This window comes from Eptesicus fuscus, chromosome 12 (assembly GCF_027574615.1).
Source record: "Eptesicus fuscus isolate TK198812 chromosome 12, DD_ASM_mEF_20220401, whole genome shotgun sequence".
Lineage (NCBI taxonomy): Eukaryota > Metazoa > Chordata > Mammalia > Chiroptera > Vespertilionidae > Eptesicus > Eptesicus fuscus.
Window position 1 is genome coordinate 922,279 of NC_072484.1, and position 14,094 is coordinate 936,372.

The following is a 14,094-nucleotide window of genomic DNA, read 5'->3' on the forward strand; positions in this document are numbered from 1 at the left end:
TCGGGGTATGCATGTGTATCCACAGCAGCCTAGGGACTGGCCAAGTCCTACCATATTGAGCACCCCCAGAAGCTCCTCCTGCATTGAGGACAAAGCCTAAACCATCCCTCCACCACCGAGTGGCCCTCCCAACCCTCCCTCAGTTGCCTTGAACAGCGTGTCCCTGGTGACCTTGCACCTCGCTTCATTCATGCTTGCTGACCAGTGGCTACTCTTCCATCTACAGGACAGAAGGTGGTAGTGGAGATTTATTCCCCCGAGGAGCCCTGGCCCACAGCCGAGAAATCTGTTGCTAAATTCAGTACCAACAGTTTCCCATTCTCTGTCTGGTAGTTCAGCTTCGTCCATTGCACCAGACTCTCTGATGGTCATCAATAATAATAAAAGCGTAATATGATAATTAGACCAGACATCCTTCCGGACGAAGCCGGGGCTGTGAGGGAAGCCGGTGTCGGCAGCCAGGGGAAGGAAGGCCTGCTCTTGCATGAATCTCGTGCATTGAGCCTCTAGTTTTCTACAACCAGAACCACATTGTTGTGGATGTTGGTTATTTGACTACCCAAAGTTCCTTTCCTCCTGGAGCTGATGTTCTGGGCGGGGAGAGAAAACACAGGAAGAATAAAGGGGGGACATGCCAGTCCACTAGCTGCTGGACTGGGGTGGACACCCGCTCTCCAGGCTCCTGGTGGATCCCAGGAGCTACCCCATACCTAACTGCCCTTGAGGTTCAGGTGTGGAGAATTCCAGGAGACGGCTTAGCACCTGGTGTGCAAGAGGAGGGCAGAGGGTGGTGACGAGCAGTCCTAGCAGGGTGTTGGTTCTGCCTCCTTCTTTGGGGCCCTTCCTTTATATATATATATATTTTTTTTTAATAAATATTTTATTGATTTTTTACAGAGAGGAAGAGAGAGGGATAGAGAGTTAGAAACATCGATGATAGAGAAACATCGATCAGCTGCCTCTTGCACAACCCCTACCGGGGATGTGCCCGCAACCAAGGTACATGCCCTTGACCGGAATCGAACCTGGGACCTTTCAGTCCGCAAGCCGACGCTCTATCCACTGAGCCAAACCGGTTTCGGCGGGGCCCTTCCTTTACTTTCTGCTGCCAGGAGACAAGCCATAAAGGTTTATGGCTAATTCACACCTTACTATAACTGCCTGCCCAGCTCCAGGGCCACAACCAGCACAGCTTTTGTAAAATTCAGACTCAGCAGACCAGAGCCTGTGTCTCTCCCATGCCCCTCCCCCCATGTCACCTCTGCCACCAGTGCAGCCCAACGGGCACAGTACCTCCTGAAGGTAACGTATGGCATTTCTTGCACTGTGGACAGGTAAGAGGAAGCAGTAAGGAACTGGCTCCAGACACAATTCGAGTGAACCGAGGGGGCACCCTGCTTTCGAGCTGAGAGGATCAAGAACAAAACTGTGTACAACTTCACCAGCAACCAGAAAGACCACGTTTATGGTGAGACATGGTGAGTGTGACACTGGTCCTCCATGAGGGAGTCATGGAGGCCGGCAGCAGCTCATTCTGAGAGCTGGTGAGGCATTGCTACCTGGCTGTTCCAAGCACTGCTGTTCGACACTTGTTTCATCCCAAGAATATGACAGCAATGCGAGATTGAAGACACGCCACATCCCGAGTGTGGCCAAGTGGGTCCTGCGCCGTCCCTCACCCAGCTCCCTCCCAGGCCCTCCTGGCCTGGCGTGGGAATCTGGGAATCCTCGCTGGCTGTGTGGCTTCACTTTCTTTTTAAATTATTTTTAAAATATATTTTTATTGGTTTCAGAGTGGAAGGGAGAGAGATAGAAACATCAATGACGAGAATCACTGATAGGCTGCCTCCTGCACGCCCCCTATTAGGAATCGAGCCCGCAACCTGGGCACGTGCCCTTGACCGGAATCGAACCCAGGACCCTTCAGTCTGCAGGCCAATGGTCTATCCACTGAGCCACAACGGCCAGGGCCACCCTAGGTTTTTTCAGGTGTCCCACAGCTTCCTTCACCTGGGAAGGTGCAGTCGACCCCAGGGGACATGGGCATGAGCACTACAGTGAGAAATCCTGGGGCTGGCTGCAGCCACCCTGATACTTAAATGTTTGGAAATTTCATAAGTAAAAAACTTACTTGGGATATTCCAATTCAGCTTAAAATTATGCAGTGGGCTAGCCAAATAGTTCTACTTCCTTCGCAAAAATGAACCTTATGGTAAGTGCCAGAACTCTAGAGAACAGACGACAGATTCCAAACAAGACACACAGACGTGCACAGACGAGACACATGCAGACACCCACAGACAAGACACACACGAACAAACACACAGATACACACAGATGAGACATGATACAGTGCTGCTCCGAGTGGGGACAGAGCAGCAGCCAAACAGAAAGGCTGTGGAACTCCACTTTCCTCACAGCCTTCCCACCACATCTCAATAGATCAGACTGCACTTAATTCTTTTTTTTTTAAACTCTAAACTCTTTATTTTTATTTTTTTAATATATTTTATTGATTTTTTTACAGAGAGGAAGGGATAGGGATAGAGAGCTAGAAACATCGATGAGAGAGAAACATCAACCAGCTGCCTCCTGCACACCCCCCTACTGGGGATGTGCCCGCAACCAATGTACATGCCCTTGACCGGAATCCAACCTGGGACCCTTCAGTCCGCAGACCGACGCTCTATCCACTGAGCCAAACCGGTTTCGGCTGCACTTAATTCTAATTCTTATTCTTGTAAGAGTATCTCTAAGGAAGAAAGAGAGCTTTTCGGATGACCACTCTGAGAAAAGTGTGAGAAATTTTACTACAAAGTTTATAAGAGGCAGCAAAAGCAACCTATTCTGCATTTTTCAAAAGGTACTGGGCATCGCCCAGCCAGTGTGGCTCAGTGGTTGAGCGTCAACCTATGAACCAGGAAGTCATGGTTTGATTCCTGGTCAGGGCACATGCCCAAGTTGCAGGCTCGATCCCCAGTGGGAGGTGTGCAGGAGGCAGCCGATTAATGATTCTCATCATTGATGTTTCTCTCTCTCTCCCTCCTCTTCCTTCCTCTCTGAAATCAAGAAAAATATATATTTTTTAAAAGATTTTTTTAAAAAGGTACTGGGCGTGGACATGCCCACAGGAACAAAATGGAACTTCAGGGTCACATGTAGAGAGTGCTACGGAAGGTGACGGCTTCTCCAGTTTACATGACCAATGCAACAGCACAACCTACTGCGAACCCGAGAAAGCTGTACGCATTTCTGAAACAAAACATACCCAGTGTAAAAGACGCCCCACACACGAGGTGTCAGAGTAGCACGCATCAAAACCACACCTCCCCAGGCTGAGGACAGGCCCTGTGAGGACAAGCCAACAGCCAGTGAGGATTCCACTGTGCCTGACTCAGCGGTGTCAGCAGGAGCGCAGACAGACCACCATGCCACCTGCCGCCCTTCCTTCACACGGAGACCTGCCACCAACGGCCTAGGGGGAGGCCTGCCTCAGTGTCCCGGACGTCATGAAACACGCAAGGTTCTTTCTGAGACTGCTGGTCTGCCATGCTCCTGAACTAAGTGTACAGAGTATGAAAATAAAGACAGCACGTTGCCTTAGAAATACCGTCCCCAAGCTATCTTCTTGACATGTCTTCAGGACAGGATGGGAGGCAGCACCTCCATGTCCCCGGGGCCTCGCGTAGTCACATGCCAGGCCGACTTCCATCTCACATCCTGGTATACATGTGCCTTTTCCAAAACCTGGCAAACTTCATTCACATGGCAAAACATGTTAGTTCTCACTTGCTTTGTAATCATCCCTGTGCTCTGGAAAGGTTCCAAACTGGGGAGATTCCTCACATGACGTCCTACCAGGAACACAGAAAACCAGAACATTCTCCAACTCTATTTATTTCAAGGCACTTCCAGAAAGCATTACATTTTCCTGATCACCACAGCGAGGCTCCACGAGACAAAGCAGAACAGCTGAATGGTTTTCCCTCTTCATCACCTCTAAATGGCTTAGCTCAGCGTGGAGACTGTAAAAGGGTGGCAGGTAGCCAAGTCTGCAGAGCTGCTCCCTCCGCAGGACATGCCAGTCCACTAGCAGGCCACGGGAACAGACCTTTTAAAGGCAAGAACAACACCTGAGTTCTCTCGAGCTCCCCATCGGGCTCACTGGTCTGCATCATTGGCTAAACTCCTTATCTTAGTAAAATGCCAAGCCATCGACTTACAGCTCATGACAACCCGTTTACATGACCAATGCAACAGCACAATCCGAGTTTCTGGGTAATTACTACAGTCAGGACTTTCATCGCCACACACCTTGGCCCTCACACACGAAGACACCATCAGGTTTAACGATGTAGTAATCATGCACGTGAGCCGTCTTATGTACACTAATAAGAAAAGGTGGTGAAGACTATTCTGAGTTACTAGTGCATCTCTGAAAACGTAGTTTCATCTCTATTTCTCTCCTAGCATTTGCCTTCTAGCTTCTGCTGTAGTTAAGTATCAATGACCTGAATGTGAAACGTGACTAGTGAAGCCGTCAGCGTGGAAACGTCCAAGTGGCATGTGGGTGAGGCAGAGGCTAGGACATCCATGGTGACTGCATTTGACCTCCGAGTCTGTGACTGACTGACAGAACCACCAGGATGCCCACACTGCCCACTGCTCTACCCACTGGGAACCTCAGCCTCTGGGGGAAGCTGTTTGTTCTGAATCCCATGGCACTCGTGTGTCCCCAACTACACAGGCCGCCACTTCCAAGCTCTCCACCCCTGGGCAGAAGACACACGTGCGCACAGAACTAAGACACCTACAGAACCAGCTGGTGTGAGCTGGTGAAACCACGAGGCTGCAGTGTGAGACCTCCAGGCCAGCCGCATGCCCAGCTGAGGCCTCCACCTCCTCAGGGCACGGTGTCCCCTCACAGTGCTGGGCAAGTGGCCCTCCAGCTTCAGGACCAGACGAAAGCACTGCCATCACCAAGCCCCGAAAACAACAGGTTTGTTTGCGATGATGATTAAGACTTTTTAGAGGCATTTCGGTCATTCTTGAAATCAAAGCATAACTTTTATTTTCAATAGAACTGCCCAGAAGAGATGGTTTCTTAACCCACCAGAAAAGAGTCTCTGACCACAGACAGCACCAAAATATATATTTGAAAAATTAAAAAACACACAGCCCACCCCTCACACACACGTGTCCCCCAAAGCCACACAACCCAGAGCGAAGGGAAAACAAACCAAACTCGATGCCCTCACACACAAGAAGTCTTTGAGTTAGAGTTTACAAGTTTATATAGTCTCTGTGATGAAAAAACAAACAAAAGCCAGGCGAAAGGGCAACTTGTACGCGGAGACAGGAAAATGAAGAACGCGTGTCGTCTGCCCACAAGCTCTCAGAAAGCAGAACAATGACCAGTGCTTTCCGTAGACTCTGGGGGACCTGGGGGGTCACTGGTGTCCATAACAGGACAGTGCAGTGGCCAGGGAACACTTCAGGAGCAGGACACCTCAAGCGCCAGGTGCCACCACCTTCAGGATGTGCCGCATGCGGTCGGCACCAGGCTTCTGAAGACAAGGTGTCATTCACTGCAAACTTTCCAGCGCTTAAAAGGGTCATTATTCCTTTGAAAAAAGTGCTGGGCTCCCCAAAAGTAAAGGGGGGACAAGAGTCTCTACTGCAGTAAAAATCTCCCAGTCAAGCTGGACATTCCAGCGAGTCCGTGTGATGACACAAGGGGTCCCCGCTCAGGTCTACTTGGGCTCCTCGATGACGCCTTTGCTGAGATCTGTCATTTTGGGGTACTTTACTTTCTTCTGGTCCAGCTCATTCTGAGCCCAAAGGAGCAATTTCAGTAACTTGGCCAGTTTGGGTGTTGACTCCCGGTTCTCATAATCCAGGACAGCCTGGTTCACTTCGCTCCACACCTGGAAAAGACACGTCCAGGCAGCCAGAGAGTCTGTTACAGCACGCATTTTATTCATCTGCAGAGGCCCGTAACCACTGACACACATGTGAGGCCCTCTGCGTGACACACACACACATTCCTGCCCACAGGGAGCTCACAGTCCAGCTGGCAAATGTCACACCTGGCCTGGATGGCAGTTCAGTGCCATGAGCCAGGCTGGAGGAACTGCAAGAGGAAGGAGCAGGCAGGGGTGACAAGCTCCATCCTCAAAGCCTCAGGGAGCCTGCTGTGGCCTGAAGGACAGTGGAGGGGCCATGCGAGGACAGGCAGCTGTACTTAGGGAAACGACTGACGTCACGTTGGCTGGAATACAGAACCAGCAGTGAGGACAGGAAGCTTCAGAAACAAGTCTGGGATTTTAAACAAAAAATACTTAGGACACCTACTTCTAAGAGGCTCCAAATACACAGGAGGAAGGCTAAGGTAAATGAGAAAAATCGGCAGAGGCTTGGATACAGCTGAGCCTTGAACACCACCATACGTGGATTTTTCGATAAGCACAGTTGGCCCTCCATACCCAAAGGTGGGTTGCACCTCCACCATTGGGATCTGTGGATGCGAGGGGCAGCTGCATGCATTGTCACACGTTTTTATACAAAGGACTTGGGCCTCCACAGATTCTGGTACCCACTGGGGGTGGGGGTGGGGGGACGTGGGGAGGGGTGTGTCCTAAAACTAACCCCCCGTAGTTACGGAGGAACGACTGTAAATAGTTAGGTTCCAGGGAAGTCAAAGTCATACATGTGCCCAGAAACCCCACAGTGTGCAGGGTCACTGTGCTGTTGGGTAAGGTGACAGCATGCTGCGCCTAGCTGCACACAATGAAGAACAGAACACCAGGAAGAACGGGTGCTATCATTCCAGGGTCACACACCCGACATGATGTGCGTTACCCCACGAGGGTTCTTTACCTTCTGCCTCTGCATCATATTCAGAAGATCTCCAAAGGGCGAGTCCTCGGGATTATCAAAGGCCAGCAGGGCCAGCGTGCGCTCCATCTCCGTCAGGCACTCCCTGCTCTCCTCCCCCTGCTCTGCCAGCTGCGTCTGCGCGAACTCCAGTGCTGCCTCAGTCTCCCGCTGGCGGATCAGCTCGATCAGGTGCTGTTGCTAGTCAGGGGCCAAGGCGCACAGACTTACACACCACACCTGGGCCAGCAGCCCCGCCCCGCGGCACCAGGCTACTCTCTAGTCAAAAGGACAACTTAAAGGACACTTTTCTAGCACCTCTGAGTTATTAAACTTGCGTTTTAACAGCAAGAAACCACTTCTGAAATACATAACACAACAGCTAACTCAAGCCCCTTCCCCACGTAAATTAAACGACATTCTATTAACACAGATTCACCCGACACTTCTGAATCATCACAAGTCACCTCTCAGGGATCCACAGAGCAGACAACTCTCAACCAAAACTCACCTGCAGGTGGAAGTAAAGGTAGCGGTTGGTATCCAGCAGTTCTGGATGGAGGCTGTTGATCAAGGCGATTGCCTCCTGAATCTGTCCCTTTAGGATCATCTCACGGATTTTGATCCGTTCGTCAAGGGTTTCTAGATCCACACTAGGCTCAATCCCGGACTCCATTCGAAACTTCTCTGCAGCTTCCTTAAAGCCCTCTGGAAATGAAAACTGGCCTCACTGCTCAGAAAGTCAGCAAGATATTAAACACAAAGCCTCTTCATCGCTGTCTGACCAATCGCCTCGAGTAAATCACCCTCACATGAACTGTACTTCCTCAGGGACTGGGTGTTAATATCTTTGTGAATTCCTGGTTATGCCTTGATATACAGAAAGTGAAGCCAGACATATTGGCGTGGGCTCCCTGAAGGAGGCTGCAACCTCAGATCCAGTTGCAGAGCAGCTGTAAGTATGGTCCAGGCGAGGCAAGACTTCAGAGCCTCAAGGATCAGGCCACTCCCTCCTCTCCACTGAGTCCACAGCCCCCCACCCCCCTACCCCCCACCCCCCCCCACCCCCGAAGCAGCCTGTTTGCCCTTCTCTACATACACACACACAGCCACAAGCTCACATTTCCTCCTCACCTGTCAAAAAATCTCAGCAGAGGCTGGTGGGGAAGGGGTCCTCAGAACTACCAGGAAGAAGACTCATCCCTGTGGAAATGTCTGGGCTTCCTCCCAAATGCAGAACCCCCATTTCCTTCCACTATCATGGAGGACTGCATGTCCACTACAGACCACCTGTTTCCCTCATAGGTTCTGCCCTCCCTATCTCCTTTGAGCTGAGCACCTTCTAGAAACAATGCAATATAATTTACCAGACTGGCCAGGGGAGATTACTCGGGCTTTAAATGTACTTTAGAACATTCTTAATGATCTTAATTAACTACAAAAATGTAAAAAGCCAAAAAAATTGATTTTTGCCTCAGGTGCTATCATTTCAGACACAGGAATAATGACCTCCTAGCCAAGAGTGGATATCTTTAACATTAATATACAAATCTGGTATGTTCACACTGGGTATGTAATGCCAGAACAAACCTAACTGCACACAGAACTTTGGTAGTACACAGAAGAGAGCATCTGTAGCATCCTGATCGCAGGCTGTTACCTGTGACTAGGTAGTTCATGATGAGGCGATTCATGTCTGCTCGCTGCACGTGTAAGTTATTGAGTTTTTCCATCCACTCATCTTTCGTGATTTCATCAGGTTTTTCTGTGTAACTCATTCTGCTTTATTTCTACAGGGAAAAAATATTTTAGGAATTGGTGAAGAATTCTCTAACAATTGTGATCATTTCAGAAATAAACACAGTGACATAGTAAGAAGCAATAGAGTGGGAAGATACTTTAAATCTGGAGAATAGCACATGCAAAGGGCCAGCGACCCCAGCACAGGGTTAGGGACCAGGAAGAAGACTTGGTGTTCGTAAGGTAGGATGAATGCAAGAAAGAGCCAGGGATCAAAGAACCAAGAGGTCATCTGAGGTGGGACTGAGCGAGGCTGAGGAGGGAGTTTAAAGTCTCTCCAAAGTGTAAAAGGCAGCTGCCAGAGGTATGACCCAAAGAATTACATATTATGACACACATACTCAAGAGGAACTGGTAATCGACCACCAGACCAACAAAAACTAAGAAGTGAGGCCACCAGCATCACAAAGACCCAGAGTTACCCCGAGCTCTCACTGCATCAGAGCAGGCTGCACTGTGAAAATCTGCAGCCTCTGGAGGCCACACACAAGTGCTCCCACAGCCCCAAGCTTCTACTCCCGCCAGACCAGACCTCAAGAACTCACCACCTTCACCAGACACAAGCCTGTTCACAGAAACACTGTTCCAGACGGCAGGAACACGGAAGCCATGCGCCACACGTCCATCCAACAGCAGCATGGACCACAACCCCAGGCTCCAAACCCTTGGGCGGGTGTGTGAGGATCCAGAACTTTTCAGACCACACAAAACCTACGTGACAGTCTACACTATATGGCATGGCGCCCTCTTGGGTTTGGGGCAGCACCCCATTATCAAATATCATCTCTTCTGTGAAATGGGTATTAGTGCTGAGGGGAATATAGGCCATTCAACAGCTTCCACCATCAAATAGGTTAAAAACAAAAGCAAACACTTGGTTTTCAGAGCTATTTGGATTTAGGTTGCTGAGACGGGATTGTGATCGACTGCTCTCACATGGCAGAAGTTACTAAGGGGGTTAAAATAAATGAAGACAGCTACGTGAACTGCTCTTAGAAACCAGCTGATGAATATAGCAAGTTGCAGCAGAGGCCCAAGTGTGGCAGACAGCTTAGTAAAGAACAAAAACAAGGCAAACTGCATAACATGTGCTTTAGCAGTAAATACACATGAAATGGGAAACTCAGGAGGTGCAACCAGGAAGGAGGGGTGGACAGGTGCTGGCCCTGGGAGAACCACCTGGGCTTCTGAGGTGGGGGTGCTGCTGACATACCCATTAGGAATACTGATTTCTCGTCGCTGACATACCTGTCAGGAACACCGCTTTATAGATAGCAAGCACATGCTCAATGCTTCAATACATTTTAAAAAAATTACAAGATAGCAAATGCAGAGTGGTGAGAGTTGAGCAGGAAGACCAGTAAGGAGCCACCCAAACAAGAGGGACCCGGGGCAGATGTGCTGGGGACACCCGTGGGCCTTGCTGCTGGACTGAACGAGGTAGGATAAGAGGACGACTGGAAGGCTGAAGCTGAGCCCTCCAAGGATGGGGCCACAGTGAGGAGGCAGGGCTGGGACAGGAACAGGTTTGGGGAGCAAGCCCGGTTTGGGCTGCCTGTCAGACATGCAGCTAGGCAACTCCAGCAGGCACCTGGATTACAGGTCCTGAGCTCAGCGCTGGGAACATTAATTAGAGAAACATTCGCCAGAAAGTAGGGACAGCCAGATCACCCAGGGAGACAGTGTGGGTAGAGAAGCAAAGGGACACAAGACAAAGTCTTGGCTCGTGGGAGATGCCAACACTCAGAGAGCACCTGAGACAAAACCAAGAGACGCTGTTCTTCAAACACCATCCCTCGCGGACGCGGCCAACTGCGTAACTCAGACCAAACTCTCATTCCCACACGGTACAAAAAGACACTTGTCTCTGAGTTCTCAGGGGGCAACCACACCGACTGTACCGCTCCCGGACGGCGAGGGAGACTTCCGAAAGCGACCCCTTCGGAGAAGTCAGCTAAACTCCAGCAGACACAACTAAACAGTCCAGCTCCGACGGGGGGCACTTGCTCCCCAAGCAGCAGTGTCCGTTCTCGCCGGTTCGGTGTCTGCAGGAAGCAGTTGTTATAAAAATCGATCTCCAGTGCCGTGTCTCAGTATTCTGGTTCCGAACGCCAAGCCGGCCCCGGCGGTATTCTCTCGGTAGGACCACAGTGCCGGGCAGCTTCGGCCGGAGCAACGGGCAGTTTGACTTGCAAATCCAGGGGGCGACGCCGCCGCCGCCCGAGAACAAGCCGCGACCTGACACCTGCTCGGACCTGGGACCCCTGAAGACACCGCGCAGGTCCGACCCCCTCTCCAGCCCCCTTTTGGCCCCGCCGTGCTCCGCGGGAACGCTCGGCCCGACCGCCGGGGCCCACCACGGCCATCTTACCGTGTGGATCCCGCCTCCCGCGCTGCGCAGTTTCCGCGGCCGCTCTGGGGGCCGGGCCGGGCCGGGCGGGGAGGGGCGGCGGCGAGGGGCAGGGGAAGGCGGAGGCGGGGGCCGCGACAGAGGCGGGGCGGGAACGCGAGAGCAGACGCACCGGCAGCCGTCCCGACCTCAGCCTCTTCCCGCGAGATCGCGAGATCGCGAGCCGGCAGCCAATCAACTGCTCCGGCGACAGGGCGTGGCGCGGCGGCTGCCCGGAAGTGCTGAACTACAGCTTCCGTCCTTGCGCTGAACGCTCTAATCGGCGCCCTAGCTCTACGGGTTGGCGCGAGAGTCAAAAGGCGTCGTCCGCCTCTGGGCAAAATGGCCGCTGTGCAGGCGTCGCTGTGGGAGTACTTCGCGCGAGGAATGCTGCCGCTAGACTGAGTCCGAGGCGAAGGTGCCAGTGTCCCTTCCGTCGTTTGTGTGAGCCCGGAGGGCACGGGACGGGGGGGCACAGGCGCCGGGGCCCCGCGCCGCCCCGAGTTGAGGTTCCTCCCGACCGGCCGCACAGGCCCGGGAGGAGCCGCCCGAGCGCGGCCAGCAGGAGCTCCCCGTTCCGTTGTGGGGCGACCCGGGTTCCCGGCCGTGTCGGGAACGCGCACCAACTCCAGATGCGTCAGCTCCCGCCGGCCCGGGCGGGCGCGGCGGCGGCGGCGACGGCGGGGTCCCAAGCGGCGCGGCGCGGCGCGCACCTGGGGGACGCGGAGGCGCACGGACACCTTGGCCGGGGTTTGCAGGTCGCATCCCGTCTGCTCTAGAAGAATGCAGGCTCCGAGCAGGGCCGGGTTTCCCCGTCGCAGGAGAGGGAGGTGGAGCGATTTCGAGCGCTTCGGGAAGGCAGCGGAGGGCAGCCCCGTCCGCGGCCCTTTGAAACCCGAGGGAGCATTTTAGTAATAGGTGGTTCTGTCCATGCTTAGCTGAACCAAGACCCCGGGGGCAGGTTAAATGGGGGGGGGGGGTGATCTGGTTACCCTCCCACCGTATCTTCACCTGCATGTATTTCCTGTTATGGATGGTGCCATTAAGTCCCAAGGCACTGGTTATGTCATAAGTTTCTTTGCAAGGGTAAAAGCAACAGTAATATTTTAATGTTGAACTCCTGCTGGTGTTGTAACGTACGCTGTGTGCAGCATAGTGCCACCTAGAACAAATGGGGTGGCCTGGGGATTGGACGGGCAGGCCTGCTGCAGACCAGCAGGGGCACAGGCGGCACCCCTGGGTGGCTCGAGTTGACTGTGCCCCTCAGACCTGACTGGTCGAGAGTTCGAAATACACAGATTGTTTTAGGAGTTGACCCGTTGTTTTTTTTTTAACTTAAATTATATATATATCATCAATACACACGTATGTATACATAAATGCACGCAATATATATGTTCACGGCCACATCTGTATATGCTTTAAGGGTTGTTTTTGCATGGCCCAGATGTTGTAATCGGATGTTTGGCCAGAGGTGGCGCCACTGAATGAAGATGAGACATTTTTCAGTTAATGTCCACATTTTCCTTTTTTTAAAAACACTTGCAAAATTTTGGCTTTTTTGACTGAAATCATCTTACCTTCATGCTTTGAGTTCTTACTTTGTGTTGGAGGGAGAGGAATTTTGTGTCTGACAGGCTCCCAGGATTTCTCATTCCTCTGCACAACCATAAAAGGCAGTGGCTGCCTTCCACCTTTATAGACAGAGTTGGGCGCTCTTGTTTTTCCTTGAGTTCCTACATTTTGGAAGCAGTTGGTTCTGTTCGGAACGCAAAAATCTCCTGCTATGGAAGGATGATTTATGGGTATTGATTTTTTATGAGAACCTTTAGGGTATACTTGCACAATCCCTCAGAGCTCAGCCTCTGTTGTTCTTGGTGTTTCCGCCAGAGACACCTTTCTTGTTTTCACCGTTTTGTTTTAGTGAGCCAGCAGAAAAAAAGGGCAACCAGTTTTGGGGCTGGGAGTCTAAACCACCTGCAGCCACGCTAAGAAGGAAAGACAGACACACCCATCTGTCCGGGGTTTTGCTGCCAGTTTTATACATTAGATGAGGTGAGAGATGTAAGCCTCTGATAGGATTTACATTAGCTTTGAGCAGCAGGGGTGGGGAAGGGGGATGGGGCTAGTTCTGGGTGGGCCCTCCTGGGATTAGCTGTCGCTGCTGATGGGGAGATTCATGTGCTAATCAGAAGGGGAGGCTCCTGGGGTTTGAGGTGGCTGACTATTCTCTCTTTTGGATAATCACGAAATAGCCACCTGGAAATTAATTCTAAATTCTGACAGGTATGTAAGCAGACTTTTGTTAGAGCCGGCTTTATATACTATGTGAAAGTGGTGAAAATCAGGTTTTTAAAAAATAAAGTGATTGAAGCTTTGTTAGCTATAAAAAATTACTAGATTTATCTGTTCCTAGGAATTTATATTCTAGCCACAGGGAATGGTGGGTGTAACCTTTTCATTCACGTATTTTAATTCCACAAAGGGTTAAGAGCACAGCCTCTGGGTTATCAGGCACCCTGGGGCCCTGGAGTAGGGTGGGTGGGCTTATTGCCCCTTCCCCTCGTCCAGCCTGGGGCAGCCCGAGGAAACACGAGTGCCACTGAAATGTGCCACTGCTTTCGCTCCAGTGAGCCTTGGGCCAGGGTGTGTGTGAGGTCCGAGTCTTTCAGCCCCTGACCCCTGAGTCAAAGGGCACTGGCAGGCTCTCCCCAACTGCTAGTGGAGGCTAGGGAGGCCCAGCGAAGGGGCCCAAGGGGTCTGACCTTGGCCTTTCCCACCCCCTCAGGATGTTGCTGGGCTGCTCCAAGTCTATGAATTCCAAGTGAGAGTAATAATAAAACTATTTGTGGCTGCCTCGCTAGTTTTGAATTGTCCTTGGAAAGGGGCAGAACCTCAGAGGGGGGATTGGGGCTCAAGGTTGCACTTGATCCCGATGGTGTTCTGCTTTAGGGTTTTCATTTGAGACCAGGACCCTGCTTTCCAATGGGCTTTAATTCAGGGTGAGAAGAGACTGAAAGCCAGATAGC

General features: G+C 51.6%; 2 protein-coding genes across 3 annotated transcripts in view; one reads left to right on the forward strand and one right to left on the reverse strand.

Moving 5' to 3' along the window:
- Positions 1-5,042: 5,042 nt before the first annotated feature.
- Positions 5,043-11,245, reverse strand: GID8 (GID complex subunit 8 homolog). Of its 2 annotated transcripts, none has more exons than XM_028133578.2 (5): positions 11,048-11,245; positions 8,537-8,666; positions 7,388-7,584; positions 6,880-7,077; positions 5,043-5,927 (listed from the first exon to the last, which is right to left on the reverse strand). In XM_028133578.2, the coding sequence occupies exons 2-5, from the start codon at positions 8,652-8,654 to the stop codon at positions 5,754-5,756; spliced, it is 687 nt and encodes a 228-aa protein (XP_027989379.1). In that variant the 5' UTR covers positions 8,655-8,666; positions 11,048-11,245; the 3' UTR covers positions 5,043-5,753. The 2 variants fall into 2 exon arrangements, with proteins under 2 accessions (XP_027989379.1, XP_054580495.1); XM_054724520.1 differs by lacking the exon at positions 11,048-11,245 and adding an exon at positions 10,431-11,041.
- A 113-nt stretch (positions 11,246-11,358) lies between these two features.
- Positions 11,359-14,094, forward strand: part of DIDO1 (death inducer-obliterator 1) — a 49,047-nt gene continuing 46,311 nt past the window's right edge. Inside the window, exon 1 of the mRNA XM_054724516.1 lies at positions 11,359-11,823. The gene's annotated coding sequence lies outside the window, so the exon portion shown is untranslated. The remainder of the gene's footprint in view (positions 11,824-14,094) is intronic.